This window comes from Scomber japonicus, chromosome 8, assembly GCF_027409825.1.
Source record: "Scomber japonicus isolate fScoJap1 chromosome 8, fScoJap1.pri, whole genome shotgun sequence".
Lineage (NCBI taxonomy): Eukaryota > Metazoa > Chordata > Actinopteri > Scombriformes > Scombridae > Scomber > Scomber japonicus.
The window spans coordinates 22567992-22585804 of NC_070585.1; the positions used below are offsets into that span (position 1 = coordinate 22567992).

Consider the following 17813-nt stretch of genomic DNA (forward strand, 5'->3'; position numbering starts at 1 on the left):
CATTCATTTCCTAACTGGGAACATATTGAGCACGGTTGACCGCAGTCAAATTGTTTCCTTATTTGTCTGCAGCTGAGATTTTATGTGACATGAACCACCAGCAACCCAATCACGTACTGTCATTCTTGAACATTGTGTCCTTGGAGCTTCATCTGCACTGGCATCAGATGAAGCAATTATTTTGTTCGAATTGACCAAAAGGCTGTAACTAAGAGTTCAGCCTGTTATCGGTATGTACACAGAGTAATAGTGTGATCACCAGATGGAGAGAGATTACCTGCAGGAAATGTAAACCAAAGCTGCTCTCTCAGATCTGTTACACAAAACCACATCATCAGTTAGAGCCACTACTGCTACATTATTCATCTATCATAGCATCACATTGGTTATTTGATTGAATATGTTACTTACATTGAGGCATGTTTTTCACAACAAAACGCCATCTGATATTGATTAGTGGCGAGCTGTATTATTAAAAGAGAACACTGCTAAATACAGTGCACCAATATCTACAATCTCATTAAACCATTTCAAGTTTCCAGTGTCATTTTTCTCCGTTAGACTTGTCATGTTTACTAATGTTTCAGGTGTTGTCCCATATTCCCAGTATTCAAGTGCTAATGTTTGTTAATGTTCCTTCTGGCTCAGCATAATGAGCGGAAGGGCTGTCATTAAAATGAGCCTCAGGTTCAATCGCCTATTAAATTGGATAATAACACAAACGAGAGGCTCTCAATCCACATTGGAAGCTGCTCCATGTGTTGTCTGTTCAAGCCGGGCTGCAGGTTCCACATAGCGCAGAGGTGAATTAGTAATTTGCAAACGGATCTCCTCTTCAACTGGAGTGACAGAGTTGTCAATAGGGCGTTAATGGTGATGGGTTTGATTAGAATTGTGTCCCCGCAGCTGTGAGCTCTGGGAAATATGCTAATTAAATTCCTGCATATAGGCAAACATGAATCATGAGAGGCAGTCTCATTAAAGTGAGAAAGAAAAATCCATTTTTGGGCGTGGGTTTCTCCAAAGATTAGCGGTCATTGTGGGGTGATTTGTCATGTTAGTGGGATCCCTTTATACCTTCATGTCAACAGTTTTCCTTCACTTGTCCCATCGCTGTCCACGCTGTCACCAAACTGTCACCACACATTACTGGATCGACAGCAGGACAGGTCATGAGACTATTAACCTCATTATTATTATGGTCACAAGTAACTGCTTTATCAAAATTTTGCCATATATATGTTAGGGCTGGCACTATCTATTATATCTATTATTGATTGACATGTTTATTAAATTTCTGATATCTGATTACATTTCTATAAAGTCTGGCAAGTTGGACAAGTTAAAAGATTGTCATAATTGATGTAGAAGAGACAGATAGATTCCCTGTCTTTAAATCCCTTGTATGAGTGGACCTACAGACAGATGGCTAGGCGCTAGTTAGCATGGTTAGCATTGTTAACATAGCTGTGCCGTGCTGTGTGTAGACCAGAGACCGTATAAAAATAAAGTGTAGTCGCAGTGTTGCCGGTTTATAGCACCATGCTGGGCAGGTGACAGGTGTGTTTACAGTGTTTGTGGGGCCTGAAAGACATCACAGACTGGATATAAAGTCACAAAGCTGGTAAACTGTTATCATAGCATACTAATACTTCTTGAACATATGGATGAGACCATATGTTTGCAGACACCCACAGATAGAAACAGATGAAATAGCAGGGGGAGTCAACAGATAATCAGAATAGTTATAATTAAAATTAAACTAAGTTCTTTTTCAAATCAATCATCCAAAGATATGAATGTACGATATGAGTGGAAAGTATAGTAGTGCATTAGTACCCTTTTTTTTACTCAAATGTTGCTTAACTATGCCATGCTACTTAAGTGGTCTGTACTACAAAGCACAATTTGTATGAACTAATTTGTTTCGTGCATATTGAAACCTTAAGTGATATTCTTTGTGGCAAATAAACTGATAATCCTGTGTTAAATAGTTATCAAATGTATTGCTGATAATGTAATCAACTAATCATTTAAGAGGACATCCAAGAAATCAGCACACAAAAAGTCTTGCATTGTTACAAATGTAATAACAGTTTGTGCCAGATTTGACTCATAAATGTTAATAGTATCCATATGGAGTCCAGTGTCTTTGTTATGCTTGTTTGTTCAAAATCAGCACATTTCTGAAGATTATTCTAAAAGAATATACAATGCCTCATTTTGTCTGTCTTTGCATACCATGCTGTGCCCCACCATTGTCTCCCGTCTATCTACATTAGTGCTTAGCTTGTTTTTTCACTGGCTTGTTCCTCATATTTTTCCAATGTGCTGCAGCTGGAGATGGCGAAGCAAGATGACAGAGGCGGTGAGGAGAGCCCTAATCAAACCAGTGTAAGTGGAGAAAGGTTGAGCCCTCCCCAATTCCTCTCTGGTTGTTTTTTTGGTGTCCTCATTCTCTCTTCTTCTTCCTCCTCCTCTGACTTTCCTCTCTAATCTCTTCCAGTGACATGACAGATCATTACAGGCCAATCCAGTTCACAGCGACTGCATTTGTCATTGAATAAATCACCCAGACACAACTGGGCTAGGAAATAAAAGAGTCATGAAGTCAAAATGGCTTGCACGTGTGCATATGTCTACACACCCTCACATAGCTACACGCTCACAGGGTGTTATGGATAGATTAAAAACAGAAAAAAGGCCACCAGGCATATATCACACCATGAGTGGAAATAGTACACACAATACTTTGTAGGACACCAAACAAAAACTTCTGTTATTCCTCTGCCTTTTTTTCTGCCACCTGTCAGAGATCTGAAACAAACAGCTTGATCATTTGCCTTCCAAGCCTCTTCCTCTCTCCCTCTATTTGTTCTTCTCGTGCTTGTTTTCTTTTTGTGTTGGTGTATGTGACATGCATCTCATCCCGCTATCGTAGCTGCAGGCTGAAAATTCTCCCTCGCCTCATTATCCTCATCCTCATTGTCGCTGTGTTGGGGGTGTACTCTGATGTCTTCATTCCACTTATTTGTGTTTGATTGTCTTTTTATTGCACGCTATGCATCGGCTGAAATTTAATCTTGCTTACTTCACGTCAGCCACAGTCGAGCAGTGGCTTGGTAGCTGATTTATTTAAGGTAACTGTGTGTTTGTGTGCGTAGGAAGCTGCAGTATCAACAGTGGTGTCCTGCAGTCAAGAGAAGGAAGGTCCTACAGAGAAGAATCCATCAAGTCCTGTTCACTCTGAGAGGGAAGCGCTGCTAGTTGGTAAGCCAGAACAACTCTGACTCTTATGCTCTCAATATCACTTCAATGCAATTTTCTGTATTTTAATCTTGGCAGATGTAGGAACTACATAAGCAAACTCACATATGCATTATCATAATTTTACATTTTTAGGCATACAGTCAAAGAGGCTCTCAGGGACCCCAGGAGGTTTTTATATCAACTGATAATTTGAGAAATTAGTTACAATACAAATACACCACAAAAGAACAATATCAAACTGACAAAAACTGATATGAAGCACCTTCAAGGCCTTAAGTATGAAACAAATGAACTAGGTTACACAACGTCTCACCCGACCTCATTTTTAAAAGATATTGTCATCACCATTGTCACCTTCTGGCTGCATTTCACTGCCTCCCTCATATTCCTCCAAGAATCATTTGTCTTTTATTGTAACTTTGTAGTCTTGATGCAATTAATAGTACAAATGTTGAAAATATTCATTATGTTATGGTTCATTTTGGTTGGAAAGACAGAAAGTGACAGGAGTAGATATGAGAATGAAAGTATAAAAGAGTTTAAGGGAGTGGTTCAAACAAAGATTGCTTTCATACTTCTGCACACCAATCCTGGCCAATTACATCATGAAGTATTACTGCATGATTCTCTGTTGTCTGGATGTCAAAAAAATGAAATGTGAAAAGCAGCCCCACCCCAGTTAAAAAGTACAGAACTGTCTAGGATCGTATTTTGATGTCTTTATTGTTTTAGATTATTTTGTGCATATATGATGTATATGTATATTCCTAAATACATTTTCATTGGAAAAAATAAAAATACCTTAAACTATAGTAATTGACAGAAAGAAAACCAGGGGCCTGGGAAGTATTCCAGCATTGGAGTGCTGGTTTGATTCAGTGGCTGTAGGCACTGTACTCGGTGGGTATTTAAATGGAAAGAGAGATCAATAATGGCCCACATAACATAGCTGAAAATGGGTAGTAGGTGGAAAAATTGTAAACTTTCTTTTCATGCCTTAAGATACAGCACAAAGCCAAATGTAAAGATAGCTTGAATGTAAGGAAGGCATAACAGCTCAAACTGAGGTTAACAGACAGATTTGCAGTAGGTGATGCAATTTTAAGTTATCACTCACTAGAAATACCTACATGACATGATGGAGCACGATCTTGGGATTTCCATCAGAAGCAGAAAAATCTAATAATTTTCATTCATCTCGAGTTATACGACTCATTTAATATACAGAGATAGGAGCACAAAGGAGGGAAAACTGCTCTAAAATGAGAGCCATTTCTGTTCACTTTTGAAACCGTTTAATGGTCACCTTTTGATAACATCAATGATATTGTGTTTTAATATGAGCTGTGACAATAACACATACACTGGCAATCTGCACACACATAGAGTGGGTGCATGTTATTACAGCAAGTGTCCGTACTATCAGCCAGAGAACATGTCGATCACAGTCTTTTCTTCATTGTCAGCGGAGCAGCTCCAGTCATTTGAGTTCAAGTATAGACTGACCTCCTGCAGGTGACAATAACATAGTCTTAAAAGTAGTATTTTCCTCTTAAAAGTCTCAAGTGATCATGGCATTCTTGCCTCGGTGTGAAAAGCCAGTGAAAAGCTTTGTGACTTTAACACTGTTTGTTTGTGTCAGCTGTTGGACCTTGATGCTCCATAGGTGGTTAGTGAGCAGCGGTGGAGGATTATCTCTCTCCTGGCCCTATCTGTGAGTTGATAGCAATTTGTCTGAGCTGGGGGAGAGTACGGCTTTGATGAGAGACAACAACATAAAAGCCATCATTAAACACTCCCTCTAATCTGGAACCTCAATATACAAGAGGCTCTTAACAGGACTGGGACTCGGGGAGAAGCATCTGGAAGCATGCGTTACGGAGAGAAGGAGTTCGATAAACCGGTGTCACAAACATCCTTTGGCAGTTTGTCAATGTTTGACAGGAGACATAAACTGGAGTCATGTGACATATCTGTGCACTAACTTCTTTGTCTTGTTTTTTTTACCTCAGGAATCATTTCGACGTTCCTGCACGTCCATCCATTTGGAGCCAGCATCGAGTACATCTGTTCCTACCTGCAGCGTTTGGACACCAAGGTAACAGGCACACATGAATCACAATTTTCACTTCAGACTGGATCAGTAGTGCTGGCCTCCAGTATCACTCTAGATTGCATGCACCCATGCAGACCCAGTGTCAGTCCCCCCCACAGGGCTGACATATGGGCCTGTTGTATGCCAGGGTCCTACTGTGCAGTTGAGACACAACCCTTCGATGCAAGCAGTGCTCCTAAATGCTTTTACAGCCCTTTCCATAGAAAGTGGTTCATTTTGCAAAAAAAAGGTGAAGCCAAAGCATGTAAAAGACATAGTTTGACATTTTAGGAAATACGCTTACTTGCTTTCTGGACGAGACTTGAAAAAAATCGATATCACTCTCATTGCTGTATGGTTAAAATGTAGCTACAGTCTGAGTACAAAGACTGGAAGCAGATCAAAAAAAGATGACTGATTCTGTCTAAAAGTCAAGATAAAAAAATCCACCTACCAGCATCAAGCAAACATGAAAGTGATATCAATCCTCTCATCTGAAGCTAAAGAAAGCTAATAAGCATGTTTCCCAAACTGTCAAACTAATACTTTAAATAATTGGGAGCTAGATATACAAATTATAATATTTTTGGTTCTCTGACCTGACTACAGCAAAAAGACATACAAGAAATCAATAACACAAAAGCACATCTACAAACAGCATCAGCAACATTCATGGACATTTCTGTTTGGTTGGAAGTTAAATCCAAAATACATCACAGTACTTTTGAAGAAAGTCAAACTTTGGAGACACTCTCTCTCAAATGAAACCAAAGTCCTAAAATGTCACCGCTACTGTATATGTCTAGCCACATCTGGCTAGGTGTGTGATTCCTCTTGATGCCGGAACATATTAAAACTAGATCCTTCATTCCGACACCTGAAGCCAAACACCACCCCTCAATCCTCAGACAACTCTCACTTTCCACCCTGTCTGGCAAGGCACAGCTATTTTATCCCCATCTTACTGAGGAGGCGTTTTAGACATATTATCACTCTTCACTGCCACTTACAAAATACTAACTTTCAATGTCACCTCCAGAAGGTAAGACTCAGATTAATGGCCATTTCAGCTTTCCAGACCTTCAGGAAAAAAATGGCAAATGTCACATTCTTACTCGCTGACCACACAAGCAGACTCATAGGGGATAAAACCTTCAGATTTCAAGCAACGTCAACTTACTCATCACTTAGGGGGAATTAATTTCTCATCTGCAAAAAATGTCTCAACCACATCCTCAATGTTGCCCCAAGAGACGACTGTTCTCTGTGGCAACACTGAATATGCTCATCACTACCCTGACTCACTCTCACACATGCAAACAATAGAGTGTTGATGGTCTTCTCTCATCCCTTTTGGGGTTTTTTTGTCTAGTGTGTGTGTGTGTGTGTGTGTGTGTGTGTGTGAGAGAGAGAGAGCATGTGAGCGTACACCCACGCCTGTCTGTCTATGTGCTTCTGAGTTTGCCTGGGCATCTGTTGTTCCCACACTGACTCTACACTACACACATCAAGCAGCCCACAGAGTTTTGTCAATATCACTGACTAGACTCCCCAACAACCAGCCCGATCTTGCTTATCTGGTGGCTCCACACACAGCTCCCGTTCTGTATAATGACACACCGGTCCTATCTCCATGATGGACCTTAATGCATCTTGACATCAGCGCAGGGATTTAACAATCTAGTTACTAATGCGAGACACTGCGGGCTGTCTACAGCAGCCTGTACAGTGGATTTTGGCAACGTCACCTCAGGATTTCAACTGATGAGCCTCAGGCCACCCGTGTGGTGTGAGCCAGTTTATGCTTACTTACTGGCTGCTATATCACCCTCTCACTATGAATTTACTTACACTATGATTCTCAGATGGATGGAGCGGGGGTGTGAGTGTAGTGACTTGAATGTTTTGTGTGTATGATTGGAGCAGAGAGAGAAGTGCAGAGTGTGTAACAGCATAAAGCAGATGTGTCAGCAACATCCAAACTTAACTCACTAGGCGACCCATCAAGAGCTGGTAATAAAAGCTTTATTTAGCCTGTTAAATGACACCATCACCTTAGCCTCTGTAGCTTTGGTTCAGGATCATTTATACCATTTTATAAGATATTATTATGACTTTTTTGTTGTAAACATTTTGTAGTGGCCTATGAAATGCAACCAAGGTTATGACTGTAATCAAATGGTTGAAAACAGTAACATTTTTATTTTGGGGACTTTATTCTTGGGTTTGTGCACAAATAGTTGTTAAACACACACTGTGTCTTTTATGAACTTAGATATAGTATACTAAGATTACAATCCTGTATGGATTAGCAAGAACAGAGCAGATTTATGTCAGAATGCTTTGATAGATGTCTCTACACAACATGAGGGCAATTTGAACCACACAAATGTAGAAGTTGTCACAAGTGTCATGTTAAGCATACTACTGACTACTGTCTATAGCAGGCAGCCAATCAGAAGCCAGTTTTTATGTGAAGACCTGTCACAATTACACACAGGCTGAAGTTTAAGTTCATGTATTCAGCTGTCCTCAAAACGTATTCAACCAATATGGAAGGTGAAAAATTCATCTGTCAAAGAAAGATTTTTCCTGATACGGGTTTTGACAGTTTGTATTAAATTTGTATTACACCTCAATATAATGGTACAAAGTGCTTTACAATTTACAAACAATTATGAATACATCGACTCGAATAACGCATTACTTCATTACGTCAAAAAACTAATTGCAAACTTTTTTATAATAAATTTATTGTTTAATAATTGTCATTTTTTAAGAAAAAAAAAACCTTAATTACAGCTTTTTAAATGTGAGTATTTCTTGGTTTCTTTAGTTTTGTGTGACAAACTAAATATCTTTGGGTTGTAGACTCATTTAGGTTGCATCTTGGTCTTTGGGAAATGACATTTTTCACAATTTTCTGAAGCTTTATAGATATAACAACTAATCACTTAATCAAGAAAATTATCATCAGATTAATCATAATGATAATGATCGTTGCAGCCCTGAACTATTTTAAACTGAACTGGAGGATGCCGTTGGATTACAGTGAGATGAATGAAGGGGTTTATGAAGGCACATTCACTTTACAAATGTAAATGGAGTCCAGACACCTTCTGAGATTTGAAGACCACTAGAAGAACTCTCCCCGAGGATGCCAAACAGCTATCAGGCTCATACAGGTTTAACAAATTACAAATAAGCAGGAGCCTGAACATGCAAAGCTTAAGCAATCAAGTGTAAAACTTAATATCAATGGACAGGCAGCCAGTGAAGAGCAGCAGGGACTAACTGGAGCGTGACAGACACGAGGCTCTTCACTAGCTGCAGTCGTTAATATTTTCAATGTAAGGAGATGAAAGTATTAATGGCCTTTATCACGTCTTCCAATAAAAGAAATGACCTGATCTCATGGACAATATTGCGCAACTTCACGTCGTGTTGAGCATTACGTGACGGCCCTGAATCAAAAATTAGCTTCATGCTTTGCATTTGTAGTTAATTATTGCCGCTAACACTGGAGCAGGAAAAAGGAATTATGAAGACATCTGACTTTAATACTCACTTAAGCTGGTGAAAAGTTTGAGAATAAAAATGGACCCAAAACAGTCACTTGAGGGACACCATGAGATAGTGGAACACTAGAGACGTCGGCTTCTCTAAGCTGTGTTCAATGAGAGGTGAAAGTGAACAAAATACTGCTTCAGCAGCAAGTTAGTGTAGACCAGAGCACTGTCAGTAATATGAGGATTATTCTCTTTTTAATGCATATGGATTTACGGTTGTTCTGTGTCTGACTCCTGTCTTATTTGTGTGTGTGTGTGTGTGTGTGTGTGTGTGTGTTTTTGCAGATTAACCCGAGCGAGGTGGAGGCTCTTCTTTCTCGGCTGCCCTGCACCTTCAGACAGGAACTGACCGGTGTTGGAGCCAGTCTGGAAAAACGCTGGAACTTCTGCGGCTTCCAGGGCATCAAAAGCACATAAACTCTGTTGGTGACACTTCTGGGACATGGAAGAGACGACGGGCCGACACGGCAACGCAGCGGGGACACTGTAGACATGTGAAAGGAACAGTATAAAGCCCACAAATATCAAACACAGTGGACTATACCTGACTGCACAAGGACACAGAAGACTAAGCACAGATCTCAGATTAGGAGGGGATGTTACACGACTTCGCATTTCAGGGACTCTGTGTAGGTGGCAGAGACATAAAAACATAGCATTTCCATGGTTTAAAAGGAATGTTGACATCAAACCACAGTGACAAAGTCTTCATGAGCTTGAACTCTCAGCTTCTAAGTGTCTGCAAAATATTTTTAGACATGACAAATCTCTAGGAGACGCAGAAGAGCACTGATTCCTACAGTCACTGGATTATTATTATGTAGTTGTTGCCCACATGGGCAGGGCATTGTACTCTCCGAGCCTGCAGATGTGTCAGTGCAGGCCAGGACTACAGGGCTAACATGCGAGGTTATCAGGGTCTAACTGAATACTTCAAACCTCCAAAGCCTTTGGCCTCCATCTCTTCTCTTTTTTGCTGTTCCTGGTTTGTAACATAGATCAAAAATGGATATATTTCTTCATTTTCTGTAAAGGCTGTTAACAGTTGCATAGAATCATTTGTTGTAATACACTGTAAATGCTTGGATGATATTTTTGATTATAAAAAAAAAGACCTTTGAATATAGCAATGTTTGAGTGTATTTTTCTATGTCTGATACTCAAAGAGGCTGGTTTTAAAAATAAGTGTGTGTATGTGTGTGTGAGGTGTGTGCAGTCTCCAGTTCAACATCAGTCCTGAGAGACACGCACACACCTGCACCTACACAAGACAAGTGGTCCACTTCTAAGTTTGTGCCCATTATGTCTACCTTTGTTTTGTTCTTATTGTAGCCGTACTCAAGGCTGTTATTCAAATCTTGAATAAGGTAATGTGTCTTTCAAAAGACTATCACGCCTGACTCTCAGCCTGGCTAAAAAGCTGCATCACACTTACAGTAACTGGGAATCACACCTAGGGGATCACATTAATGGTGTTTAATTGGTGAGGCAGTTGATGTTCTGGAGTGGGGCTCCCGCAAAATGTTTGTGTGTGTGTGGGTGCTGTTTGCCTGGATCCATATGTTAAGCTATTATACAACACTCTACAGAGGGGAGTTTTCCTCCCTACCTTCCCCAGAAAGAGAGCTCTCATCACCAGGACTGGTGGTTTCTCTCAAAAGCCCAGTCAAGCATCCTGAATGCACCACTGCTGGGCTATTTGGCAGCATGTGCTTTTCCCCTGTTGCTCTAGGAAGCCAAGGCTTATTATTACACATCATAATAATAACAAAACTTTATTTATGTAGTACCTTTCGTACAGGGGTTGTAGCTTAAATGACTTTACAATAAAGTGAAGAAGTGGGTTAGGGTTAAATAAAAAGAGGCAAATTGAAACAAATGCAGATACTGCAAGATAAGATAAAAACAATTAAATTAATCACAAACAAAAGCAACACATAGAAAAAATAAGGTAAGCGGAGAACAACAGAATATGTGAAAGATGAGAATAAAAGAATGGAAAAGTGAGGGTTGATTAAAAGCAGTGTTGGATAAATAAGTTCACACACATAGCTTGCATCTCTTTAAGCCTTTATGAGGGAATTCCATAGTTTTGTAGCATCTTTTAAAAAATAACTGAGCTGCCAATTGTCTTTTTTATGTGATGATTTGAATTTCACAAAAACCCGCGACAGAGGATACCAGAGGCTGTGAAGGATTATATAATGTGACATTATTTGCTCTCATTGGCCCCTTCCATCTCCTTCAGGCACTGCATTGGAAAAATTACCGCTCATGGTGTTGTCAGCATACTAGTCCTTGTATGTGAATTAATAATAGGGGAATGAGTATGTTTTGCCTACGAGCTCCTACAAGACTTTTCTTCCGTACACATATATTCATTATTAACAACAGCAGTTTGAAAGGGAAGAGGGTTTCATGGGTGAAAAGTATCTGTCGTGGGAGTGGAGTTGTTTGAATGTTAAATACTGTATGTAACCTCCAACCCACTGAGCTTGTAGGCTCCTGTCAAGCGCGATTAGAAAAGAGCTGGTGCTGTAATGCTGTGCATAATTTTTTTATGTGTTGTCGTAGCAAGTGCAAAGATCATGCCTGCTTCTCTGTTATAAGATATTTTACATTTATTTGTTATGATGATGACTGATGGATGGGGAGCTGCAAATTCTCGCTCCTGCCTGCTCGTTGACACACTTGGGAGGGTGAGAGAAGCTGCCTGTACAGAGCTGTGCATCACTACACTTCCTCTCCACACTTGATCTCAGCACAACATCCCTGATGACAAACTCCAGCACACCTCACACCAGCCTCTCCTCTCTCTCACTCACTTTCTCTCTTGCTTTCCTTGACATAAACAAGACACTAATATGGTGCATTTTTTCCTTTCAGAGGCTGTCTTCTTTCTAGCGTTTCCTCCCAACTGAGTTGCCATTCCTATGCGCTGATAAACTGGAGGCATTCACAATTTATCTCTTTTACAGCTGTTTGTGTGTGGGTGTGCATGCGCAAAAATGCCAGCATGCTTGTGACTGTGCATCAGGTTTTCGGGCATCACACAAGGAGGTAAACACAGACTAATTAAATCCACCAGCAGTCCCTGGTGAATGCCGCTCTCCATTCACTCTTGTCTTTTCGTCGCTGTGACACAGTGAGGAGCCTCCTCATTAATTCAATTCAAGACGTACGCAAGCAAAAGGCGTTTAAGGGTGTGATTTCACTCACCCGGTGAGATGAGGCCGTAAGAAGAATGCCACCTTGTAAAGTATCTGGGAGAGATGTTTGAAGATGTCCTTGGGCATGTGCTGATGTTAAGCTTGAGCAAATACTGAGCCTGAATTTTAAATTTAAGGGCACTAGTGTCATTCTGTGGGGATTTCTTAAATCTAAATCCATTTATACATACTCACATCACGTTTAAGATGGGTATAATTGGATGTGAGGAGATAAGCAGCTTCTTTTGGGTGATATCATGATGCTCGAGATACCCTTAATTACCTTTTCGTCTCATGTTGCTTCCTGAAGGTATCTACCTAATTATGATTATGTCCTCCCTTGAGCGAGCAGGTGAGAGGATGTGTGCTATGTATGCAGCACATGACACATCTCATGTGGCCCAAAATGAGATAGGCAATCACACCAGAAAGTGGATTAGAAGAGCACAGTGGGGGCATCACTTCTAAACTCGTCCACACCAGTCATGGACCAACAGGTTTGCATTTGGAGTTTGGACACTCTGACAGACTGACATCTCACAGAGTAGTGCACTGCTGCTTCGCCTTTCACCAGATAAATCACTACAAATCTTAACTAGATATATCACCGGGTAAATCTTAAAAAGCCCATGGGCAGTAGGTGGTGAGTCAACAGCTCCTCCTGTTGAGCACAACTGGAGCTACACCTTAAACGACCATTTTCCAGCCAGTGGGGCAGCACCAGGGGTGATTTGCATTGACAGCGGGTGTATGGCTACAGCGCTGGGGGACATGTTCATGCAGCTTTCTTCCTCAATAAAAGCTGCATGGTCCTCATTAATTTATGTAGGCATAAAAGCTTCTAAATTTTACTGTTTCTAGGGTGCATCTCTGTGCTGCAGCATGGCTCCAGAAACACTTGCCCACAGGCACTTGGAATGACATCTTAGAAACCAAAAACTATAGAATATTAAAGCTAGAACGAAAGAGATTGTATTTCTTTAAGGATTATTAGTTTGGCAGGTAGCAAATCGTGTTTTGCACAATGCTGTTTTGTTTACTGTGTTTCGGTATGCTCACAAAATTGCGTGTGCTTTTAGCCTGGAATGACTGGCAAGTGTTGGAATAATTACAATGCACATGCTGGGATGTCTGGGCACAGGATATTAAACTGCAGATTTCACACGATGCTTCACACCATTTCTACCCAATCTCTTATTCTCTGTCTGTCTCACTCCTTCCTTCATTGTCTCTTCTAAACATAGATCATCACACCAAGTAGGAAAATAGTTGAAAGCACAGTAGTAAATGCCCATAAGGTACCCACTAAGCAGGCTCTTCCTCATCAAATACACAGACCCCACAGGTGAGAGGAAGGGTGCAGAGGGGAAACAATAAGAACAGAAAGGAGAGAAGCCTCTGTACTCAGGGAAATATATTCATGGGATTCTTCTTTTTAATCCCTTTGCAGTCTAATACTGTTCACTGAGACAATGTCCTGTGGTCCAGCAGTGGAAACCAATGGGCCTGATCAGGGTGCTTGATCTGAAATGACAGCACGGAGCAGCTCATGCCAGGTTAGATGGGATAGCGAAACTCCTAATGAGTGATGGTCTTCATGCTGTTATGAATCGAGTGACCTTTACCAAAGAAGAATTGCCATGCACCGACAGCAATTATCTGCACAATGGAAACTGTTTATTTTTACACATGAGAGGTGGTTGGGTTGGCATTGGTTCTTTGACATGTCCTCTTTTGTGAAAGCTCTGTCCAGAAACACTGGTGTAAAGTATTTATTATGTTTGGCAAAGCATCCCCATGTGGTGTTTTCATTTAAGTGACTGTAGGATTTCCATTAAGTCCTTGTTGAACTGCAAACACGTGAAAGCCCGGAGGGATGCCTGGCACCTCAGGAGTGCATGAGTTCTGTGAGCCTGAGCCCATACAAACACACACACAGACAGATCTGTCCATGAAATAAAATATGTGAGGTAATAGAAGTGGACAATATGGAAAAAATCTACTCTACAGACCTACAATATTCAGAAGATTAATGGGCTATTTAAATTAGAAAGTGTTTTGATCAGTGAATAATCATTTTAGCAATTTTTCAAGCAAAACTTTCTGGTTGCAGCACATTTATAGATGTCACCAGGGGCTCTAAGAAATTGTAACAGCCATTTTTCATCATTTTCTGGCATTTTATTGAAAAAACAATTAATTGATAATGAAAATAATTGTTGGTTGCAGCCCAACTACCATGGTAAAAAATAATTACATAACTTTCCAATATAGTCATGGAAAAAACACCTCACAATCCTGGGAGGTAAATATGGATCTTGTTGTTCTCATGTTGCAATCATTTGAGAGTTTGATTTAATTGCGATTAGATAGCTCTACAGACAATGTGAATTTAGTTATCAGCACCAGCACAATCTCAAACACAAACCTGTACCTGAGCTCAAATCCTATATTTTTCACAGTCATTTCCAAGAATCATTAAACCAAAGGTCAGTTATATAATTGTAGACTAACAGAAAGAAAAGTGTAGTTATTATAGTCTACAGTTTATATAGAGAGAATATTGTTATTTACTTGAACTTCCAGAATAGGAACAGAAGATCTGGAAATGTGCCTCTCAAGATGCACAACTCACTATAGTCTCAAAGAAAGGTGTTCCTAACACCCCCCTCCCCCAAATTATCACTCTTCTGACAATTTTAACAAAAACTATGTCGAACTTGTGGCACAGCTGTTATATTGAATTGCATTATAGGCTATTGCACAGGTGTACCTAATGTGTTACTAACCGACACTCTTGTAGCCATGAACTACCATAGCAACTAAAACATTAGCACTAATAACTTGCATGTAAGATATCTACACAGACACATAATTAACATGATTTAAGTTTGAAGAGTCTCATAATTTGACGGGTCACCAAATAAAGTGGAACACTGGCTCTACAGTGAGTGACGTCACGCCTCATTACGTCCCTACAGTCCACGTGTGTATTTTTAAAGGTTTTAACTTGGTGTTGTGGAGACCAGTGTGAGGTGAGTTCAGACAGTCAGCTGAGGCTCAGCTGAGGCTCTGTCGGATGTGTAGATAGCAGGAACTGTTTTTAACGAAATATAAAGTCAGGATACTGAAACTGATACTAAATATTTACCTTGTTTACCAGTCATTCTCTCACGGATAGTTTTCACGACTCGGTGTGGACGTTTTCTGAAAATTTGAGATGTGACTACTGGAGACTTATGCTGATGATTTCAAAAAATATCAGAGGCTTTTGAAATCATCTTTTTAATAGAAAAATGGCACTACATGTGAGGCAGACGTTTGTGGTCACCTGACGATATGATATAGGCTATCTTTAATGTCTTTGGTTAACTATGGCGCCACCATGAGGTAAACATGTTTGGTTCAGACTTATATGTTTTGTTTGTTTGTGTTGTTGTTTTTAAAAACTTTATTTAGAGCAGTTTGGCTACCCTGGCAGTACAGAGTGAATTAGACTAATGTCAAAAACAGTGTGGAAGAACAAGTACTCAGATCCTTTACTTAAGTAAAAATAATGTAAAAATACTCCATTACAGTTAAAAGTTCTGCCTGAAATATCCTACGTAAGTAAAAGCATTGGCCATAACATGTAGGCCTAGTTCAATTATAAAAGTTGTGGTTTGGTCCCTCTGACTGATGTATTATTATATATGACATCATTAGATTATTAATTAGTTTAGTCCAGTGGTTCCCAACCTAAATCCAAGGGGTTGTGAGATGATTCATGTGAGAGGAAAGAAGAAAAAACAAAGTCTGATACACAAATTTTCAGTTTTTTGACTTTTTAATATATATATTGAAATTAAACCATGTGAGAAGTTTAGAGGGACAACTCACTATTTGTGCAGCTGTTAACAACTCATAGACATCTGAAATGTGACCCTGACTACACACTGCCTTTTGTAAGACATCAAAAGACAAAAATGTTCATCAATCAATCTTTATTTGTATTGCGCCAAATCACAACAGAGTTATCTCAAGGCAGTTTACACATAGAGCAGGTTCTAAACCGAACTCTTCAGGTTTAATTTAAAGAGACCCAACATTCCCACATGAGCAGGCACTTGGCAACAGTGGCAAGAAAAGCTCCCTTTTAACAGGAAGAAACCTCAGGCAGAACCAGACTCAGAGTGGGCGGCCATCTGCCTCGACCGGTTGGGGTTGAGAGGAGAGAGAGGAAGGATAGGAGAGAGAAGCACAATGAAAATCAACAGTGAAGCTAGAAGGTCCAGGACAGGAGTCTGTCATCTGAACGTCTACAGGCCCAGATTATCTGTGAGACCAGAAAGCACAGACAACTCCGGGGGAGAAGTTTAGGTTATTGAATGCATTAATAGAACATGAACATGATGTTAATGGATATAGATGGATGGATAGAGAGATAGGGGGAGGAGGAGAGAGGAGCCCAGGGCATTATGGGAGTCCCCCGGAAGTCTAAGCCTATAGCAGCATAAGCTAAGAGCTCTAGGAGCCCTAACTATAAGTTTTATCAAAAAGGAAAGTTTTAAGCCTACTCTTAAATGTAGGGAGGGTGTCTACCCCCCGGACCAAATCTGGAAGATGGTTCCACAGGAGAGGAGCCTGATAGCTGAAGGCTCTGCCTCCTGTTCTACTTTTAGAGATACTAGGAACCACAAGTAGACCTGCATGCTGGGAGCGCAGTGTTCTAGTAGGTACATAAGGTACTATAAGCTCTTTAAGATATGATGGAGCCTGATCATTGAGAGCTTTGAAGTTGAGGAGAAGGATTTTGAATTCTATTCTGAATTTTATGGGAAGCCAATGCAGTGAAGCCAAGATGGGAGTAATATGATCTCTCTTTCTAGTTTTTGTCAGAACACGAGCAGCTACATTCTGGACCAGCTGGAGAGTCTTTAGAGACTTGTTAGGACAGCCTGATAATAATGAATTACAGTAGTCCAGCCTGTTGGAAATCAAAATGTGTTCTATTTTAAAAGCTTGTTTTATTATTAACCATTGTGTCAAATAAATGTAGTGGAGGACAAAGTACAATATTTCTCTGTGAAATGTCGTGCAGTGCGAGTACAAAGTAGCATCAAATGGAAATTCTCAAGCAAAATACGAATACCTCAAAACTGCATATAAGTACATCACTTGAGTAAATGTCCTTGTTACTTTCCACCACTGGCCAAATATTTATTTTTGAGGGATGATCTTTGCATACCAGAAGTTGGTGTGCATCAAATGGTAGAGTGAAAAGTGAATTTTGTACCAACATTTTCTCTGCAGGATGAATTGTAACAACTTTGGTGATCCCATGACTTTCTATTTAGCGCCATCATCAGGTTTGTATAATAAATTACCAGCAAACAAAATGAAACACAAAGTATGAACTATTTTTGAAAAGTAGATATCAATGGTCCATTTCTTTATTGTCTGTTACCTAGCAACAGGGTTCTCATGAATTAGACCATAACTTTACTTCCTTGTGTTGAAGGTACAACAACCTTGAGTTTCATTTAACCCATATGTGTTATTATGGTCAAATCTGACCCATTTGTACAGTTGAGAGCACTAAAACACCCTAAACACCTTTCTTTTAGCCTGAAATGTTGAGTTTTCATGACCCTTTCATGCATGGTCTATCCCACCACAAGGGACAGATAT

The 17813-nt window shown here is 40.0% G+C and overlaps 1 protein-coding gene across 1 annotated transcript in view; it reads left to right on the forward strand.

The window, feature by feature from the left end:
• enox2 (ecto-NOX disulfide-thiol exchanger 2) overlaps positions 1–10038 on the forward strand; it is a 189916-nt gene extending 179878 nt beyond the window's left edge. The window contains exons 14-17 of the mRNA XM_053324124.1: positions 2338–2394; positions 3165–3270; positions 5283–5368; positions 9220–10038. Of these exons, the coding sequence (XP_053180099.1) occupies positions 2338–2394; positions 3165–3270; positions 5283–5368; positions 9220–9351 (381 nt within the window). The 3' untranslated portion in view covers positions 9352–10038. The remainder of the gene's footprint in view (positions 1–2337; positions 2395–3164; positions 3271–5282; positions 5369–9219) is intronic.
• The last annotated feature ends 7775 nt before the right edge of the window (positions 10039–17813 follow it).